This window comes from Atractosteus spatula, chromosome 12, assembly GCF_055471065.1.
Source record: "Atractosteus spatula isolate fAtrSpa1 chromosome 12, fAtrSpa1.hap1, whole genome shotgun sequence".
In the NCBI taxonomy this organism is placed as follows: Eukaryota; Metazoa; Chordata; class Actinopteri; order Semionotiformes; family Lepisosteidae; genus Atractosteus; species Atractosteus spatula.
The window spans coordinates 7688757-7710489 of record NC_142717.1 but is presented as its reverse complement, the minus strand read 5'-3'; the positions used below and the strand labels follow the sequence as shown (position 1 = coordinate 7710489).

The 21733-nt window shown below is 35.3% G+C and overlaps 2 protein-coding genes across 3 annotated transcripts; one reads left to right on the top strand and one right to left on the bottom strand.

The window, feature by feature from the left end:
- Positions 1 to 280: 280 nt before the first annotated feature.
- On the bottom strand, positions 281 to 11615 carry clptm1l (CLPTM1 like). Its single transcript, XM_088929078.1, has 17 exons — positions 11144 to 11615; positions 10825 to 10919; positions 10418 to 10607; positions 9685 to 9830; positions 8804 to 8882; positions 8120 to 8237; positions 7309 to 7403; positions 6547 to 6631; positions 4932 to 5035; positions 4074 to 4139; positions 3772 to 3822; positions 3267 to 3349; positions 3146 to 3180; positions 3000 to 3055; positions 2559 to 2603; positions 1877 to 1992; positions 281 to 1452 (listed from the first exon to the last, which is right to left on the bottom strand). Exons 1-17 carry the CDS (start codon positions 11339 to 11341, stop codon positions 1368 to 1370), a joined length of 1647 nt encoding a protein of 548 aa, XP_088785204.1. The 5' UTR covers positions 11342 to 11615; the 3' UTR covers positions 281 to 1367.
- Positions 11616 to 11659: 44 nt separating this feature from the next.
- Positions 11660 to 21724, top strand: mrs2 (magnesium transporter MRS2). 2 transcript variants are annotated; one of them, XM_088929726.1, is made up of 11 exons: positions 11660 to 12404; positions 13718 to 13791; positions 14399 to 14435; positions 14789 to 14901; positions 15840 to 16013; positions 16452 to 16582; positions 16909 to 17025; positions 17420 to 17572; positions 18268 to 18385; positions 18890 to 19003; positions 19557 to 21724. In XM_088929726.1, exons 1-11 carry the CDS (start codon positions 12185 to 12187, stop codon positions 19671 to 19673), a joined length of 1368 nt encoding a protein of 455 aa, XP_088785852.1. In that variant the 5' UTR covers positions 11660 to 12184; the 3' UTR covers positions 19674 to 21724. The 2 variants fall into 2 exon arrangements, with proteins under 2 accessions (XP_088785852.1, XP_088785853.1); XM_088929727.1 differs by lacking the exon at positions 15840 to 16013 and having other exon boundaries at positions 11661 to 12404.
- The last annotated feature ends 9 nt before the right edge of the window (positions 21725 to 21733 follow it).

The following is a 21733-nucleotide window of genomic DNA, read 5'->3' as shown; positions in this document are numbered from 1 at the left end:
GGGGACTTGTTTAAGGAATTCAAAATCCTCAAAGATATTGACAGAGTCCAACCATGAATCTATTTAAGATAAATAATGAAACAGAAAACACAAGACACTAGTGAAAACGAATAGGAAGCCTTTAAAACTTCCAAATAAGACTAAAAAGAAGAGGGACGTTTTTATTCATAAGATTGTGGGAGTTGGGAACAAGTACTCAGCAATATTACTGAAGATGCAATTCAATAGCAATTCCAAAACACTGTAAAACGTGATAAATTAAAAACAACCCCCTGCCATATTTAAAGCAAATTTCATTTTTTTTTAATGAAAAGGACAATAGAGAAAAAATGACAAGCAAAAAATTGATATGAATCATAGATACATCTTGAAATTATTCAAGTCAGGTCCAGTGCAGCACAATCTGTTCCCAGACATGATCAGACATCAATTATCATTCACGTCATTGGATCTTTTTTAATAGTAGCCCACCTGGTGAAATAAGTACTGTTACAACATTGTGGTAATTAACTATTGGTAATGGTGAGAACTTAAAAAAGGTATTAAGATCAATTTAAAATGAAAAATGAAAAAATATCCTATAAAGATAAAAATTGCTACCCAAAAGAAAAAACATTGTTCCCTTACAAGCCTTCCAAAATACAGTATTCTAGAACAGATATCTGAAACACTGTTAAATGTTAAAATGCATCTCCATGTAACTTCATGTCCAGAATGGTAAATGCTCACACAAACATGTTGCTTTGAAAGTTTTACTGACATAAATAAGTAGCAATTGTTGTTTTTTTTGGTCTTGAAACAGTTTTCCTGTTTTGTACACAATAAAATAATGGAAAATAAAGTATTTATTCCTGAAGCATTTCAATTGGGTAGCAATCTGACCTTTAATTTTTCCCACCCAAACAAAAAAATCCTTTATGAGAGTTTTGGCACCAATTAATTTCAAATACTATGTGAAGTGAAAAGGTAAAGAATGAGTAGAATATGTTTCTTTTTTGTGCAATACTTACTGCTGTATATTAACCTTTATGATTTTCCAGATCGAGTGAATTTAATATCCCTGAAAGGTCTATAGAAGCTTGCCTAATGCACCTCATGCTAGGGGGAGATGAGCAGGCAGGATTAACTTCATGCTTCTCTATAGGCATTGGCTATCGATAGCATCTCTTGAGTTACAGGTAGGCCGCTAGTTAGAGAAACACGTGCATTATGGGAGGCAGCCCCGTCCTTCCCAACAGGCACATTACTGGAAATGTTAGCAACACTGCAGTAGTTAACCTGCACTTTGTTTTAGAAACACGTTCTACCATTGCATATACATGTGAGGCATCGAGGCCAGGGAGTTCAACCCAATTTTCAGAGAATGTTTAGTCTTTATGCGGCTTTCCTTTAGGTTTTTCATCATAAGAGACACCGTATTCATTGATTCGACTTTTATCCACAGGGTAAAGCCTACAAAAAACAAAAATAAATAACATACATAAATATATAACATAAATAAATAACGTAAAAGGTACACAACAACTTATTCTGTTACTGCATTCTCCATCAGGACAGTATCTCGAGAAATATTTACCTCTATGCTCAACCAGGTGGTTTATATATATTCAGGACATTTTTACATTACTTTTTGAAAAAATAATCATAACCATTGAAACTATATTTCAATGTGTGACTGTTAAAGGGTAATCAACACATGGTGTACTGTTTAATGCCTACATTAAAACAGTTTTAATGTAACTGTTAATTGTTTTTGTAAGGTCACAAAATACTAAACCTTTACATTTCATATTAAGAACTAAAAACTAAAATATCTTAGTGAACACTTTAAAATATGTCTTAATAAATCTTAGTGAACACTTTCTGGATAGCTTACCATCTTTGATAAAGATAGATAAGGAATACCACATCGTCTCTGAAGCAGGCAAGCCGGTGGGATGTCGGCATGGTAATAATGAAAGCAAACACATCGTCAATGAAGGTGTTGAATGCCTAGAAAAACAGAAAGGTAGGAGGTTTCCTGTAATAACCATCAGCAGAAGACTGAGCACATTCTCTTTCCCATTTTCATTGCCATTAAACTGATCCCTTCTATCAGTTTAGTGTTTGAATTTCTTTATTGAACGCCATTACAATTTTCTGGACCTGTGCTTGCCGTTCAGTAACAGTAATTGCAGCATTGTCAGTGAGAACTACGTCACTCCTTCAACTGATGCTAACTGTCCTGTAGGCACAATCTGACCTTCATCAACAGACGACATTTCAGAAGAAACAGCACAGTCCTCATCCCTCCCATGTTAGTATGATAGTTATAACAGTAAAATAACGCAAATAACCATTCAAAATTTCAACTTTGTGGGGAGCATTTACAAGATTTTTTTTAAAAAAACTGAAAATAAACACCTTTATAACTTCTAACTTTTACTCATTTTTACCTTTTACAGATAACTTAAGTGTTCTTGTGAAAATAAGATTCTTAACCAACTACCAAGATTCCTAAGAGAATATTAATCATCAAAAACAGTTTTAAAATTCTACCAGCTATAAAATTAACTCACTTTGTACATGAATGCCTTCCATGGCAAATGTGCCACCGATTTTAACTGAAAACAGAAAGAAAGTTAAACATAGACTTTAAAGTCACACACCAAAGTTTTGATCACAATTACTTTTAAATTGGAATTAAGCACATTTTTGTAACTTTCTCACATTTATGTAAAAAGGTGTTTAAGCAGAAGAAATAAAAACTACAGACTCCAGCAGGAGGACACCTCAAGGTATGCAAAGTGAAATGCAACTGAAAGCAAGACTAATGAAACACAAATGAAACTACTAACATCTTGCTTAAATACACTTAATGTTACACAGCGGAAACGAATGAGACAAACATAAGTCTTTCTTGTTTTCAGTGTTTCGTCCCAATCTAGGTCTGTAATTTTTCAGCAAGGAAAATGTACCGTTTATAAATAGAATACTAAAGGGTTTTTGTAAATACTAACCTTATAATTTACAAAAAGTTGAGGTAGCATGAACAGGAATCCAAATGCATAAACCCCTGCCAAAATACAAAGAACAGTAGTATACATGTGAAATACCTTAATTAATCACAGTGACTGACTTAGGCATGATGCTGAACAGAACTTACCATTGACAAGACTGTTGATCAGCCATGAGTACCAACTGTAAAAACAAAATAAAAAGCATAAGATTAAAAATATCAAAAATAAATTATGGAATTACAAAAAAATTAAGATGCATCCCCTTACCTTTTATATTTCACATAGATCAAAGAGTAAACAGCTCCTCCAATACACAAAGGATACAGCAAGTAGGATAAATATTTCATTGCCTGAAGAAAGAATGTGAAATTTTTACTTGTCGTATTCCATTCAACATTAAAAGGTGCTTTATGCTTGGTCTCCATTAAACAGGTTCTATTTTATTAAAATTTTATTATTTTTTTCTGGCTTTTCTTAATTCTAAAGCTGTTTTAAGTGTGCAGAGGAAGAGGAGATTAGTTTTGCCAACTCCCTACAGTTAAAGGAAATCTCACATTGAACATTACAAATGAGTCTCTGCTACAACTGCAATTTACTTGTACAGTATACAAATCTGTATACATAAATCTGAATGTTGTACTAGAAACCTTGTTAAAGCATGGTAAATACTGTATATATATATATCACTGTGTATATATAGAAGGCATACACATAACACATTTTACCAAATATTGAGGGTAAAAGTTGTCAACATGAAATTAGGCAATCTTACCTGGGTGTCATATTCCTCAGTCTTTCGCTCTGATTCATCGGATTTTCCAAACTGGTAAGAAAACAAAATGTCTTCATTGCAGAGCTGAAAAGTGTTTAAATTTCCCTCTACTTCATGAACATCAACATTAACAATTCAAAGGCATGAAGAAAAATAAATGCTAAACAATACAACATTATAGATTATTTTTAGCTATATAAATATTGTTAACAAAAGACACTATAAACTCAGTTTACAAAGTGTACACAATAAACTAGAATAATACATTACTAATAACAGTAAACTATATAAACAGAACCCACCTGGAATGTTGGTTTTAAGCCTTTCCACAGGACGTGTATTTTAAACGCTTTCTTTACTTTCCAGATCTAGAAGGTAAATGTTAAACATTTACTTATGAACATAATTTATATATTTGTACATATATAGAACATCTTAAGAGCTGGATGTCACACATCGCAAGGTATGCTGTATCTTAAGATCATTTTCATTTGGTTAAGTTTTGGATCCATGTTACATTGATAGTTTATTTACTAGGTTACTTGGATCCTAGTTGCCACTAAAGCAGATACCAATGAACTACATACAGTTGTATTTTCAAACGGAATTGTATGAATTCCAACATAATAATGCATAATATAAAAATAAAATTGATTAAAATAAAGGGGACATTTTTCCACTGTTACAATAACTACACCAGAAGGGGATAATACTGAGGCACCGTACCAAATTCCAAAAAGACGTCACATGCTTGACTCATCAAAACATTTTACAAATGCAGAAATGGATATAAGAGCATTATTTACAATTATGTCCCATAAGGTTGTTAAGTGACCTTTAAAGTCTATCCTAAGCAATGAAAAGTCATCTGAGCCCACTATCCCAATTATAGACATCCTTAAACTTTCATAATGTCTCCAAGTTCAGTTAGGATACCTCAGGTTAAAATTTATATAAAGTAAAATTAAGTTCTTGTATGAAGTGAGGGCAGTGAGAAAAAGAAAATTCTATTAAAAAATGACATCAATCAATTGATTATAGCTTCAGGAGTCTAAATGGAAAATGGTCCAAATAGTTGATGTACAACTGACCATTAGAAATAACATCAAAAAGGTTAAGAATACTTATATTCATTTAGGTTAAAAACCATTTCAACATACCTCTATAATAGAGCCAATCCCAGCCGGTATAAGAACTAACAAACTCGTTTGCTCATCCAACAAGTACAGGAAGATGACAATAGTGCTGAAACACCTCCATAACACTAAATAAATGAAAAGCAGAAAAAATGACTATAGGAACACAATGTAAAATTCTGCACTTACTAACTTTGAAGGGAAGTGGACAATTTCAAATATAGATTAAAAATTAATTAATGTGCTCCAAAATTTTCTACACATTTCATAAAGTCTAAAATAATTACAAGTTTACAAACTGAACAGTTTCCAGTTAATTTTGCATGCTACTATTATAGGTTTGATGGTTAAAAAAGTATTGAACATTAGTTTATGTTTCATGAACACAACCTGGGATTTAATAAAAGAAATACGATATAAAATGTAATCTACAACAGGAGCATGAAAATTTACAAATGAGAGTAAGTCTTTCAGGGCATCTAAATCATTTGGTTGCCATCTACGAATTGATCTGAGGATCTCTTCCAGGCATTTTTTTAAAGAAGTTAGGGCATTCCCTGTTGTTTTTACTTCAGTCTTCTGGTGTGTGTTCCAGTGCTAAAAATGTCCATAGGACCGACATCTTCAGGGCCTTTGAGAATTATCAAGTATATTTTCTTATAGACTTCTCAGATCTTTAAGCACACTAAAGTATCTAGCTGCTTTTCTCTAGACTGATGCCAAAGCCCTAGAAAAAAATAGGAATAGCAGTGGTCCTAAATGTCAATTTGGCCATTACATCTTTTCTCTACTCTGTTTTCTAACACTTAACCAGTTCTCAATCCAAAGACATTGCTTTGATATCCATCACTTTCAATTTGAAAATGTAATCTTATGAGAACCAGGTTAGATCTACCATTTGACTATCCCTTAGAATCTTACTGCCAGACAGATGATCCTTAATTTAGTGCCAATTTTTATTTTTCACAACCTCTACATGTAACCGAAGTAAGAATGATTAGTCTGTAATTACTTGGTTTGGATTTGTCACTCTTTTTTATGGATGAGCACTACAGTAGCAACTTTCCAGTCATGGGTATTACCCTTCTCTTGAGAGAATGCTGGAAGAGTTCAGTTAATGACTTAAGAACAACAACTTTTGCTGTCGTCCAAGTAGAATTAGTAGCATACCACCAGGCCTTGAAGAAAACAATAGAAATTCTGATTAACGGGGGGCGAAAATGATCAACAAAGGGCCCAAGCCCAGAAGCACCCCGCAGAGCCTGAAGCACACCAAAAAATCTAAGTCTACAGGACAGAAGGCACAGATGAACCCCAAATCTGATAACCTCCCAGTCAGAAGCTCTTGACACCCTCAAGAAAATGTAACATGAATTGAACAAAGATCCACACATAACAACAGAATCCAAGATAAGGCCAGGGTGACCCATTTAGTCAAGGTCACCTTCGCCACCAACCCCACCAAGCCACAAGTCACAGACAAACAATTCTCAGGCGTGAAGCAAAGGCCTCACCTGAAATAAAAACATTATTCTCGGAACTGGCTGGTGGCTGAAACTTATGATGTAATCAAGGTCTTAGTCAGTATTACCGAGAGACTTGTGCTATTGAACAGTACGTAGGAATAGCTGTATGTTACCTGCTTTACTTGACATTCCCACCATGCTCTTTTTCTTCTTCCAAAAGCTGATATCATTTTTAAAGGCAAGGAAGTCAAACAGAAGCTGTAAGGTAGCAAAGCATAACCAAATTAAAAAGGGCACATTTAGAAGCTTTTGTGAATTCTAACATTTTCATGCAGTACATACCACATATTACCTCTCCTGCATTTTTCCTTTGAATCCATCCAAAAACAAAGACAAAACAAGCTGCTACCAAAACTCTACTAGTTTATTAGTTTCTTCTACCGACTTGAAGACAACACAGAAATTGCAGTGGATTTTCATGCATTCTGCACATCTTTGCTTACTCAGGATGTTTACCCACAAATTTCTTTCTTATTTCTCACATTACAACGAATTTAACTTCCAACAGTACAAGGAAATAGTATTTAAACAATTAAAATCTAAACAAAATTAGTGGTTTTACCCTGCGTGTGAATAAAGCATATAAACTCAGAGAACTAAAATATCCTTAACATGTCTCCAATCCTTTTCAATTAACATCCAACAGATAAAATATTCTCATCCTTTTCTAGAATAAAAATAATTTTAAAATTTGGTGAATTGATACTTAAGACATCATTCAAAAAACAGAAAATAAAGAAACATTGCAAGAAAGATTATTAGAAAGTTATTTATAATAACGTTCCCACTTCTACAGGATGTAAACAAAACCTAAGTCAAAACAAACCAAATTGTCATTTGGCACATTGTACAGTAGGACAATCGTAAAGACTTACATGAAATGCTGCCACAAAAAAGGTCAGAGCTAAGAAATACAAGTTGGTGTCCACAAAGATTCCTTTAATTTCATCTGCATCCTTTTCTGTGAAGCCTAAAGAAATTAAACCACATTGTAAAAAACATAGAGTACTTTGAGTGATGATTGATTTCTATATATGTGAAACTAAAATAATATCTAGGATCTCTGCAAATTCTTTATAGAAAACGTTTTTAACACTATTTTTATTCTTTGAGTATGTAAAATCATGGACAGTCAAGGAATGGGTCACATGCTCTCAATAAAAAACAGTAAAGATGCCAAATGGTTACTTTTCAAACCATAAGGAAGGAATAAAGCTGACCATACAAGATTGAATTAAACATCTCAAAAAGGGTATCTGCCTCCAAGACAACTGTCTGTAAAAAATCTACCACAAGGAAAATCAAAAGTTCAATCTACAAAATCAGGCCAGATCGTAATGCAAAACTCCCTGTATTGAAAATGGCATTGATCTGGGGTTTATATTTCTCTTCCTGTGGCATGGAGCACAGTTCAACTGATAGACCTGTAGACTCCGAAAATCATCTACAGAAAACAGCAAAAATGAAATAAATTGAATTTTTCCCATGTCTCTTTTAAAAATTAAGAATCACAATTTAATAGAGGTTTACTTTAGAATTTTGCCATTCTTAACACATCAAAACCAATACAGTCTTGCTAAAATACAAGCTGTTATGTTACAGGAATCTATGAGGATCCTTATATCTGTTTATACTTAAGTAGTGACGTGCAGGCTTGAACAATATAATGCAGTCAAATTAACGTACCAAACTGCTGTAAGGAGTAAACAGCATCCTGCATGTGAATCCAGAAACGAAGTTTTCCAAGGGAAATCGTATCATAGGAAATTGTGAGTGGAAGCTCAGTTGTTGAACTGTTTATCACCTGTAATTAAAGCATTTTATTTTGTAAATAGAGCCATAGTTTTTCTTTTTTAAGTACCAGATCATTCCCAAATGATCTCTTTTTTAATGCTAGAGAATTTATAGTACCTGGGAATACAAATCAGGCTACAATTGTGGGGCAACTTGCTAACTTATCAAAATACAATACAATTACATTTTTCTAGAGACTGCATTTGTATGTGCATCTCCCATCTGTTCTCTGAGGTTTTTCAGTACAGTTTAGCATAGAGGGTCTTTCAGAGCTGATGAAGGCTAGCAAGACAGAAGTTTAACGATAAATTGCCTGTGGATTGATGGATAGTGCTTCTCTGACCAGATCCACCAATCTCTAAGCAGCACCTTTAAAACACTCCATTAGATAAAGACAAATAATTGGTAGCTAGTCCCCAATTATCTTGTCTGATCAGGATCATTTGAAGTCCTATTTGCTTCTTTCAGTGTAAAGATCTTTAGATAAGGAAGGTATTGTATTGTTCAATCACAGTACAAACTAAACAGCACAGAAAATCAGAAAACAATTTAGCATTAATTTCACATAGTACATACCATTAAATCTTTCACCCGATTGCTCAGTTCATCAATAAACAATATGGGAAGATACAACATTCTCTTTCCATACTGAATCCTGCAATACACAAGAATGTATAAAGTGGTTATTAGTGATTCTTGTTGTCTAGACTCTTCTTCTGGTCAAACAGATTTCATTTTTCTGGTGTGGTTATGCTGTTAACAGGATTCCCCTAATCAGAAGAACACTTTTTTCCTGTTTGTAACATTTGCAATATCAATGTTGATAGAAGTCTTTTTTACTCACATAAATGATACTTAAGATTAGCAAGTTACAGTTTTATATTCTGGTGTCACTGGTACTATTCAGCTAACAATTATGTTTATCTCTCTGATTATTTTCTTTGGTAAACAAAGTATAAAAACATAATGTTATTTCCCCTTATCAAAGACTGGCATGTCGAAACAGATAAACTTTGAAAAACGTTCATTTCTTTGTAGTCTAAACCATAGCCTAAGTAGTGTATTTCAGCTTATCTGCAACAATTTGTTTCTTGATTCAGAATTAGAAAAACTAAGTGAAACTATGAAAACTAAGTCCATAGTTCATACGTCATAGATTCTAGTATTGTAGTTTTAATGACTGTTGTTTTTCAAGGCTGACAATATTTCAGTTTTTGATAACACACTAATGTCAGCAATAATTAATTTCTGTTCAAATAAGTTAAATTGGTTTCTTGGAGAAGATACTGTAAGTGTCTAAAAGCCTTTTTTTCTAACAGAACAAAAAATATACTTTGTATCAAAAACAGGCATTAAATCACCCAGAAATGTAAAACAAAAACATGTTCACTAGGTGTTGACATTTCTGACATTTTCCAGCCAGCAGATGCAGAATGAATTTGCCTACAGTAACCTACACTCTCATGTAGCGATGCACATCACTGGGAAGAGCTTCTCTGTCGAAGGCGAAGTCCTCTGACAATACGTTAAGAGTGAGCCGAGACCTCCAGTGCGAAACTGGCCTATCTTGCAAGCCATTAGTCTTTTTTTGTGGTTCTGACTGCTATTTACAAACAAAAAGAGAAGGATTTTCAAAAACAGAACAAAACTTTAATCAATAGTTCACTGAGCGGTAGATATGATTCCTCACCACTGTCATGTACTGTTGACCTATACAGGGCTGGGTAATATAACTAACTTGTATATTTTTTCCTTTTGCTATTAACTATTGTGTCAGAAGTAATCCTCCGTGTACAGTCGACAGGAATTTGGTATAATCTAAAATAATATGCCTTGAATCTGGACATAGTTAAAATGTATATTTAGTACATGTACAGTATACAGCATTAAGGTAATTTTTTCCCAGCATGTTACCTTTTATTGTATGACATCTTCATCTGAGGATGAAAATTCTTTCACTGCTAAATCAAGGGTATTTTTTAAATCAACTGGAAGATGGCAACAGGTTCTAACAAAATGGCAGCTCTTCTCTACACCACATTTCCCCTAAAACTATGGGGAATGTAATCCAGATAAGGGCTGCCATTTTGTCAAAACCTGCTGCCATCCTACACAATATATTATGCATCTAGAACTAAGTAATCTTAATTTAAAATATTCATGCATGCAAGGTTCAATATGTCTATATACCTGTGAGGTGTCCTCCCCAATGATGAGGTTGATCTCTTGGGGTTTGGGCACCATGTACGTGGTCAGCTGGGCGATGTGATGGACTTGCTTGCTATCATGCCAAGGAGAAACCCCAGCTTTGTGGACAAACACAAATGTGTACAAGGTCCCATTGTTCCTAGTCTTCTTCGGAATGGAAACATTTATTTTCCTTCACAAAATAAAAAAAACAGGATTACCCAAGGATCTTGAGGTTACTTGAAACTCAGAAGTACAGCCCTCCACACATTTTAAACTGCCCTAAACTATATTTGTTCAGAACAAAGATACATCTGTATATCTATATCTTTACCTTACCTTATACATGCTACCATAGATTTTTACATTTTGTGTATTTAACAGTCCACAATGTGATGTAAACAGCTTACCTCTCAAACTTAGAGAATACGTCAAAGTCTTCCATGCTAAAGATGAGGTTTTGGTTGCCATCACCAGTAGGCTTTAAAGATGTGTAAATGCTGAGCTGTTTTAAAAAAAACAACTTGAAATCAGATTTTCAAGTCTATGAATTGTATGCATATATATACACATATATACACATTACACATTACACGGATTAAGCAAAGGTAAAAGGAACGGAATGTATGCTTTATTGTAATAGATTCCGTGTGATATCAAACCACAATTACGGAGTAATTGCATTCAGTTCAACTGCATAGCGCCTGCTAAAATAAACGTCGTGCTTACCTGTAGTCGGGGTTTCTCTGCCAGATAAGACGTAATACAGTTTTCGTTTTGAATTTTTTCACAAGGCTTGGTGTAAACGATTCCGTACATCACCCAGCAAGTGTGCAGCACATACACCACGAAAACCCCGATGATCAGGGTTGTGAAAGACGTTTTTTGAAACATACCGTTGGTTTTGGAATAACATGCAGAGAACATGTATACGCCTATTAACTGAATATCGATACACAGTGTATTTCAACGACAACTGCAGCGCCCACGGTAGAAAGAAAACTGATATGTTTTATTTTATAGTCATTCCATTTTTTTAAAGGACAGAGCCATTCACAAGTATACCGGTTTTCTCTCCATAAAAAGTGGCGTCAAACCCCCAATTTTTAAGGGCTTTCCATAAAATCTACCGGGGTCTACTGTACTGCTGCCACTAAGCATGGGACTCGGATGCACTCTTTCCGCGATCTGTCCATTTCCTGGTGGATGTCGTTACAGGAAGTAGTCATTTCAACTCTGCCATCTAAGCATGCATGATGGGCTCTGGTAGAAGGACGCGTGAAATAGCCGTTGCATATGCACTTAAATAACTTTTGGCTTTTTGTAAAGAAGTAGTTCGTTTTTTTATTTAAACGTATGATTTTCGCATCGAAGAAGGAGAAGGAGCTGGGCTTGCATAGGGTTTTAGTTTTAGTTTTAGTTTAAATGATTAGGCAAGAGTTGTCACGCTTCTGCTTGTGACGGAGTACCGTGGACATTTGAAGGGCTATTTCAGAGCAGTACTCCACACAGCTAATAGTAGAACGACTTTGCCACATTTTTAATGATAGTTTTTTATTGTTATGTTATAGGTTAGGCCTACGTCTGGCGCAGTTGGATTGAGGTTTTCGTCGCAAGCGGGTGTAGCTGTACCAAAATTGTCTTCACCCGTGGACGGTCAAGAGGAATTGGTCACCTGCATTTGTGCAAGACAGAACAAAAAAACTTTCTCCATCATAATGATGAGACTGTAACTTTTTCCCCAAACTCAGGTTGACCCCACCTGAATCGATGGAGGTCTGTTTTAGAGTGCTTATGGGGACAAGCCTGTGCAGGACATTGAAGTACAAACCGGTTTTTCCTCCTGTTTTTATTTCTTCACACTGCTTGATGTGCAAAAGTGTATGTGGTCCTAGTCGTGTCCCCAGCAGACCTCTGTCCGCACAGCATTCACATTCATGGAGGACGGCTGGTCACGTCCGCACGCTGCTTCAGAAGTCAAGAAGGAATTGTACGTAGATCTAGTTTATTTCCCAATACATTCAGTGTGAGTTGCATGGTGATTAAGCAAATGATACTTTAATGTATTTAATCAAAAACCTTTCTTCCTATCAGGTTTTGTTGTTTTTTTCAGTATAAAACCTATAGCTTAAGGTGCTATAACCAGTTGGTTATGCTTTTAACCAGGCAACAAGGTGTGTTGCAGGGAACTTAAAGATCACTTTACTAAAGTGAATATTTTGTGTAATCAATGTAAAGCATGTAAAACTGTATTTAAAATCAAGATTATTTTAAATAGAGTTGTATTGTATTTATACTGTACGTAAATACGATCAGGATTAGTCTAAGTAGGAAAAAAGTTATTAATTGTTTGCTTAAGGTTGGAATAAAAGCCGGTTGATACCAGGGTCTCCAGTAATTGAATTTGAGACCCCTATCTTAAAACAGGGATGCTTTAATACAGGGTTTGCCCAGACCTTAAGATCCTATAACTTCCACTTCATGAATATAACAGGTATTTTCACACTTTGTGTAGGACAACTACAGTATAGCGAGGTTATGCTCTCATTTATTGCTTATTGTTTTCCATATAATTTGGAGTAGAATAAGTTGTGAATCCTCCAAAGGCATTTCACAGACTTCATCCTTCTCAAATGTCAAAATCATGAATCTGGGGTAGATATTTCTTGTGAGAGACATACTTGTATGAAAGTATCTGTATTGAAATTATTCTTAAATGTTTTGTTAAGATTTATATGCTTGGATGTGAAATAGAGGAAATTTACAGCTCGGGTGTATTTCCAAATAAAGATTTTACACCATTAGTCCATACAGTATATCCAATTTTTTAACCTCCTTCATCCAATTCAGAGTCGCGAGGGAGCCAGAGCTTATCTCTCGCCAAGCAACAGGCGCAAGACAAGGTAGATCCTGGACAGGACGCTCGTCCACCGTAGGGCAGACACAGACAGACGGGCATAGTCACACCTGGGTCAATTTTCCCAGAAGCCAATTAACCTACCAGTATGTTTTTAGGCTGCAGGAGGAAACCAGAGCACCTGCAGGAAGCCCACATGAAACTGGGGAGAACATACAAACTCCACACAGATAGCACCTCAGGTCTGCATTGCACCCAGGGCCCCAGTACTACAAGGCAGCAGTGTGTCTGTATCTGTGCATGCCCTGCGATGGACTGGCATCCTTTGGTTGCTGAGATAGGCACTGGTTCCCCTGCGGCCCTGAATTGGACCCATCTAACAAATGGATGGATTTATGCTTGGAACTTGAAGAAACTTGAGCTGAATGACTGTGTGTTTCTTGCAGCATTTTTCTGGTGTAGGAAAATAACAGATGCATCTCAAACTGCTCTGGCCAGTGTGGTTCCTGTGTTTGCAGTGGTAAGCAGCATTTTCTTTACATGCCCCTTACCATACTGGAGATTCTCCTGACAGTTTAAAAGTGCTTACCAAGTCCTAATGTTTTTTTGAAGAACTGATCTTCAATTAAATGAGTCAGCAGCCACATCAAATGATTTGTTAATGTTCAAAATATTAAATGTTATATTGTGGTTTGGCTTAAATTACCTTACCTAGTAAAAAATACTTGTCTCAGAGGCTGATTGACTGGATATGTTTGCATTAAGTTTTCAAACAGATTTTTTATTTTAAAGTAAGGAAAAATAAGTTTATGTAATTTATATCTGGAAAAGAGACATGGAGATGGAAAATGTTTATTATGTTTCAATTAAAAGAATAGGAAAAAAGATTTTGCCTTTACACAGAGCTGTAATAGTAGAAGACATTTGAAGCAGAAAGAGTTTGGCTTTCAAACCTATGGTCAAGTGCAGAAGGAATAGGAATAGGGCTATCTGTGGTGGAACAGAGAGAACCTCTGTCAAAACTTTACAGAACCTGTTACCTTTGTCTTAATGTTATGAAATACATCACATCTAAATATTTTATGTTTGCTCTGTGGTATCAGTGTTTTATTTTTTATATTGGACAGGTGAAATTTGACAAAGAGGGAAATGTTACATCCTTTGGTAAGTAAAATCAGGGTGCATGGTGATGAGGTTTTTATGTTTTCCTAACCTACAGAGAGTTGATAGACATACCAATTGTTTGTCTTAAAACATTATTTAAAGTATGTTATGCTTTTAGGATGTAGTGGTCCATGTATTTTATATTTAACTGAAAAACTGTAACACTAACTTGAAAAGTATGCTTCATGAAAATGTTGGCATTGTGTAAAAAATCCTTCATGATTCTGACATTTCTGAAACATTTCACTCCCATGATTATTTGTATGGATTACGTTTTATTACTGTGCCAACATGAAATTCAAATGTTTTCCAAGTTGCAAACTGAAATCTAAAAACAAAACATCTCCTTAAAGAGAGAAAAAAGACAGAATTGTACCAGGAACTGAATCTCCAAGCTCGGGATTTGAGATTCCAACATCTCACCAGTATAAGCACACGAAACAACCGGATCATCTTGAGAATGGAGGTATAGCAATTTCTTTACAAAGGTGGATAAAATGTGACATGTTCCAGATCAGAAGGGGAAAGGTTAACAATTGACATGATTACTCTTCTCCCCATTTGCTTCAGACCAAGAGTTGATGTCATATTATTTTTTAAAATTCTTTATTGCTACTGCTTTTTGTGCATCCACCCTGTATATTTGTCAGCTACTGTCTTGCATGTTTCCATATTCAGGGAAGCTGTTTGAATTTTGCATTAATGATTCCTTAATTACTCTGGCCTCTTTTTTCTAAAGGAAGATGTTCTACTAGGGCTCAGTCTATCATCTTGTTTTACCTATTTTGTTGAGTCACGTCCGCAAATTCTATTGTGCACCATGTGGGGGATGCGTTTCTCTGTGGAGATGAAGGTTGGTGTAAAGGGAGCATAGAAATGGGAAATGTTTGTAGCACAGAAGTCTCTCATCGTGATCCTGGAGAGACATAGTTTGGTTACTTTTATAAGTCACCTGTTTTGAAAGTTTGACAACTCCTGCAAGCTATCAGTGCATCATGTAAGTAATCTATTCAGTTAAGGGTACTCATCTCCTTGTGAACTGAGGAATACTTTGACTTTAGCACTAAATTATATTTAAATCACACAATTAAAAAATGGTTATTTAGTGGTGACTTACAAAACCTGCTCTGGTGCTCTCTGGAATTGGGGTTAGAGATTCCTTATGTACCAGGTACTGTATATGTGAATAAAGCATGAAACAGAAACATCTTTTCTGTAATAAGTACCTTTTCTTAAAAACAAAAAGTTATTAAAAGTAGTGAGAGCTGCAAACTGGTTTTGTACCAGCAACAATGTTTTGGGAATGACTTCTTCAGTCCAGAGTCTTGAATCTAAACCAGCACAGGTTGAATAAAATAATAAAGGAAGAGTGTTCCTTTTAATCCAAAGTGCTTGTCTTGACAGTTTCTTAAAGCTGTTATCACCCCAGAGTGCCTTCTCATCTTGGATTACCGGAATGTAAATCTGGACCATTGGCTGTTCAGGGAACTAGCCCCACAACTCGCAGGAGATGGACAGCTGGTTACATATTCTTTACCCTTTGAGTTCAGAGCTATAGAAGCCATACTGCAACACAGGGTAAACATATACTGATATATATTGCATTTAATTCTGTCTTGCTTCTTCTCAACAAGAATTTTAAGCTTTTATTCTTAAAAAAAACAATTTTAAAAGATTTTTAACACTTTCATCCAATCTTAAATTTAACATTTATGTATGTGGTTGATAAAATGAAGTGGATTATGACAGCATTCAGTTCAAGGGTTGCATGTATTGTACTGTATATAGTCTTCATCTCTTCCTTTACTTGTATTTATTTGTACTGGTGAGTTAAATTGAATGGCAGTTTTGAACATTCCAAAACTGGGAGTCCTTAAAGAAAATTAATTAGTGCTTCGTTTTTTTTTCCCCCTCTTTGTTCCATGTCCCATGGTGTTGCATATTATTCATCTGATTTTTTTTTTGCATCTTGGTTTTGTTACTGTAGGCCTATAATGCACTCTTTTCTTGTTTTAGGTCAGTACTCTTCAAGCGAGGCTGCATGAAGTACAGCCCCAGGTGTTCGAAACTCTGGAGTCACTTGTTAATCCCAAAATGTTGTCTGTTGAAAGGAGTAAACTCCATGTGTTGCTACAAAACAGTAAGAAGTGAGTGTGATAAACCTCTTATGGTTGCTTTAACATGTTCTCTAACAATGAGGGTGCAATAGAAACATTAGGAAATATGTATAATCGTTGCAGATAGAATGTCTAACTGTATATAGAAAATGGTAGTACCTGGACCTCTACTTGTTTTAAACCATAATCAAGGAATACAGTAATCAATTGTTGCTGGATTTAAAATATTTTTATTTAAAACAGTATTGGCCTGTTCATATACAATAATTGCCTAGCATTTTCAAGATTGATTTAATGCTGTTCTACAATCGATAAGTTAATGATTTAGTCATTTAAGAGAATTGTGTTTTCTACAGCCTGTCAGAGCTAGAGACTGATATAAAAGTCTTCAAGGAGAGCCTGCTGAAGATTCTGGATGAGGATGAGTTAATAGAGGAGATGTGCCTCACCAAATGGACTGACCCTCAGGTGTTGTATGTAAAATCCCCAAATATTTTGTACTGTATATAATTTTCAGTGCTTTAAGTAAGTCTTTTAAATAATAAATGCATAATCTTATTCTTCACCTCTGAGATTCAAAGCCTTTTGAGCAAAAAGAACCCTAAAATTGAAAGAAATAATGTTGTTCCCTTATTTGTGATGCCTACAGACTACATCTACATCTAAAATGTGAACGCCAATAAGAATATGTACTGAACACTAGACTTTGTTTTATGTTTAAGTGGAAGATTCATCCTAATGGTATTAATGGCAATCTTCAAGGCAGTTCTTAGGCTTCTCAACTCTACTCTTCAGATTCTGCTAGCATGTAAGGCCTACAGTATCTTAATGTAAAATGAGAGTTTGGGACCTTTTGTTTGGTGGCAGTGAGGAGAGCAGCTTGGGAATAGATCACACGGAGGAAATGGAGTTGCTTCTGGAGAATTACTACAGACAAGCCGAGGATTTAGCAAACAAGGCTCGAGAGCTAAAAGTGCTCATCGATGACTCAGAGAGCGTCATCTTCATTAACCTGGACAGGTTGGTAGCTCACAAACATGGGTATAAGAACAATACACGTTTGTCTTTAAAGCAGTTGAACAGCCATGTACGAGAAATAAGGGGATAAATCATTCCATTCTTGATTTTATGGTTCTCTTTTTGTCCCAGCCCCTGACTTGAGGAATTACAGTGCATCCAAGACCCTGTAGCTGTATCTGAATTGAAATCTTTACTCAAGACTTAATGGTCAAGTAGGCTTCCTTTTGTAAACTGTCTTGAGGACAGTTGCCTAATGCACTATATTTAAACTATGACTTTTAAAGACTATATAAATTGGATTCTGAAATGTACAGAAGAATGCTGATGAAGCGTCCTCTGCTGGTTATTTTTACACTATGGTAATCTTTGCATATAGAATTCCTATTTATCAGTGTGGATGCTGCCATTTTCCCATAATGATCCAAGGACGTATGCACTGTGACTTCCTTCTTTAGCATGGCTAGGGTAACTGATCTATTATCCTGGCTGCTTGTTTCATTCAAGTTTTAGTGTAATTTCAATGTTTTATAGCGTTCCGTCTCTCATTATCCCTAGGAGGCCTGCAAAAGTTTGTGGGCTTGCTGTTCCTTTTACAATGTAATGAAATAACTGGTACATGAGCTATTGTTTGTGTATTGTGTGCAATAGACTATTACTGCAGCAATTCTAAGTTGTTTATCTTTATATTTTTAAAGCCATCGCAACATCATGATGCGTCTCAACCTACAGCTTACCATGGGCACCTTCTCTCTGTCCCTTTTTGGACTGGTAGGAGTAGCATTTGGTATGAATCTGGAGTCCTCATTTGAAGAGGTAAGTTGGAAAATATCTTGAGCCAGGTTCAGATGTACCTTTATACTTGATCAAATTTAGCATCTTTGTGTTTTATCTGTTATAAATGAAGAGGTTTTAATTTAAAGGGAATTTACCCAATTTCACTATTCCAGTTGTTGATAGCTTCTTAAATCAAGATGATTCTGAAAGCTGCATGATGATAATTTTCTCTTTTGAAGCTTTTAATACATTATGTCACTGAATCTGATTTACTTTAATTTAATGTTTGGTCTTCTGAACCTGTCCTCACCATGGGAGGCAGAAGCTATTAAATGCCCTTTTCCATCCATTCAGAGTGCAGGTTGGGCCTTTAGTCCTGAGATTGCTTGTCTTGAATCTAAGTAATGTCATTAGCCAGCTGAAAGCAAACCTCCAAAAGGTTAGGCAACTTGTTGTCAGGATTCACTTATGAAGAATAGTGGTGCATAGTTATGCACATTAAACTTTCAGGGTGAATTTTAAACTTTGTTTTTTTGTCACCAGGATCCAAGGGTCTTCTGGCTGGTCACAGGAATCATGTTCTTAGGAAGCGGACTCATCTGGAGGCGTCTTCTGTCATTCCTGGGCCGACATCTTGAAGCTCCGTCACCACCCCCGGTTTGCAATTCTTTTCCACATACACAACATTGTACAGATACTGTACTCACTTCCCCCATTGTGATTTTGACTGTTTATTGCATAAACACTAGGATGAATGTCAAACCTGCTGTAAATCAAGAAGGAAGAACACAGAATAGAAACCAATACATCCTGTTTATCAAGAGAATGAAGCCTGTTTTTCTTAATGAGTTTGATGTCACTTGCCGTCTAGAATGTTCACTGCCAGCAATATCTAACCTGGGAAGACATTACAGCCAATCACAGCCCATCAATGCTAGGTCGGGATGTGATGGTCTGTGCTGAATTAATTAATCATTATAGCACTCAACTTCTAGTGACTTTTGGCTCTCTGACTGCATGGTGCTATATTGATATGGTGCTGGCACCTCACTTTCTGTCCTTGCAAAATGGAATATTTGAAAAATAAGGAAACTGAAATCTAACTTTTATTTCTTTGGAAGCTTTCCATCCAAAGTATATTTAAATAGAGCAGTCATGGGTATTGTCTGATACATATGATCTCATTATCCACTCTTTAATTTTATCCTAGATCCCACCCGTTTTGAAGAGAAGCTACCTTAACAGCTTGAGAGGGGTGGACCTGAAAAGTGGACTGCGACAAGAAACTTTTGCTCCTAGCAGAAACCCCCTAATGAATCAAAAATAGGGAAAGAGGCAAGCATCCTGTCAGAATCCTACCTAATCGGAGCAGAGCGTTCTTCAGCTTTTCTCCAGATGCTTTAATCTTCAGAAATAACCATAGTATTTTAACATTCACACCAAAATAGGTCTTTCAAAGGGTTTGCTTTACTCTTGGTATGCAATGCTCAATTTATTTTTTCTGACAAACTTTGAAAAAGCCCTTTACTTTTGTACTGCAATATTTTTTGTTATCATAGTTGTCCATCCCCACCCATCAAAGCTTTTGGTTGTGTTTCTGGACCTGTTCTGGAAAGTTGTAGGACTGAGCCAAACTTAAAGGTCACCATATCATGTACAGTTGAATGACAATATGAATAAATGACATTTCAGAAACAGAAATAAATACTGTATATCTTGTTTTGTTTAATTTAGAAATTGTTACCCTTCAACTGCAGGTGTGGAACTAATGTAAAATATTTTACTATAATGTGATCTAAAAGCTTTCTACTTGTGTAGATATCAAAGAAAATGCTATAACATCTTTCAGATGAATTTCTTTTCATGTTAATGTTGTATATCTGCATAATATATCTAAAGCTGTATGTGAAACTACTTTGCTTGTGTTCACTTTTTAAAATCATTTTACACTGAAAGGTGTCCTGTTCTGATCTCATAGGTTTTCAGAATATCATGTTTTAATCAGGAATATTTAATATCTCAGGTGTAGGTATTGGAGCTCAGCAACATTGCTCCTGATTTTACTATCCAAATGGCCTCTGAAGGACTTGAAAATCTGAAGGACTGCATATGACCTGCTTATGCAGTTTGAGTTTATTTCTTGCAGTGTTCCACTGAAGTCATTATTAGTTATCAAATAATGGCAAGAAAGGGTGCCTTGCATTCAGAACAATTACTGAACTGAGAACGGTATAGAGTATTGTGTGAAGTTGGATCAACAAAAATTAATAAATATTTTGGTATAATAAAATGCATAAGATCTACAGTATTGATTCATCTTGAACAGCTGAATCTTGCAGAAGTACTGGATGGTGGTAAGATATGGGGTATTCATGTATTTGTTAAAGGTTTATAAACTAAATAATTGTGTATTTCCTACAAATACCTCTCAGCCAAGGTTTTTTTTTTGCTGTTTCTGACACTACAGTCTTGATTGTGAACCTAATGGTTCTACAGAGCATTCTTGTACTATATAAACATGAGTACTAGCATTTCCTTTCTCTCTTTCAAAACACTTCCTGGTGAAGATGATTAAGCATTTTTGCTTTTATTGTCAATCAAATGCCAGATTGCAACACGTCTGCAGTGAGGAAGCACAACAGGGGAGCAAGGCTATGATTTGACCAGGAGGTTGAAATTCCTCTTCTCTGAAAAAAGCTTTTGCATGCCTACAGCTTATGTATCTCACTGCACAAAATGTTTCTACCAAATCACCTGTAATCATTTATGTTTACGGTCTTTCAAAAACGTGTAAAATTACAGGTGTTTAAACTGATTCTCAAATCCACGTTATTCTCAATTACTTTAACAGGTACACATTTTTCTTTGGTATACTGTATACAGTCGATTGTTGGAATGTAGCAGGTTAAACTTGAGATAGGTTCCTTATATTGAACTATGACTAGAATAGTATGAGTAAAAACGAATGACAATTTCTGTGTTCCTGGAGAAAATGTTCTCTTGAAACAATTTGTAGTCTTATGTTTATCCCAATGTCATATCAACTTATAAAAAAGTGCATCCGAATTGCCGCTAGAAATATCTTTTGTATTTTTAACTTCTTTTAATTCTTTAAATCGCACTTTTCTATTAAACTATAGGTTATGCAATAAAGAAAACACACTTGAAGGAAACTGTCTTTCCAAAACTATGTACAGTATATTCTCATGTAACGTGTTTAAGAATATCCTAAATATCAAACAAATGTCAGCATAGCCCTGTTCCTTTCATTCAAACCCATCAAGTTTTCCGAAGTACGTCTTAACTTAGGATGTTTTAATATAACATTAATCAATTGTGTGCATTGCATATAGTTGAATAAATCACCTATTCATGCTATGTAAGTGC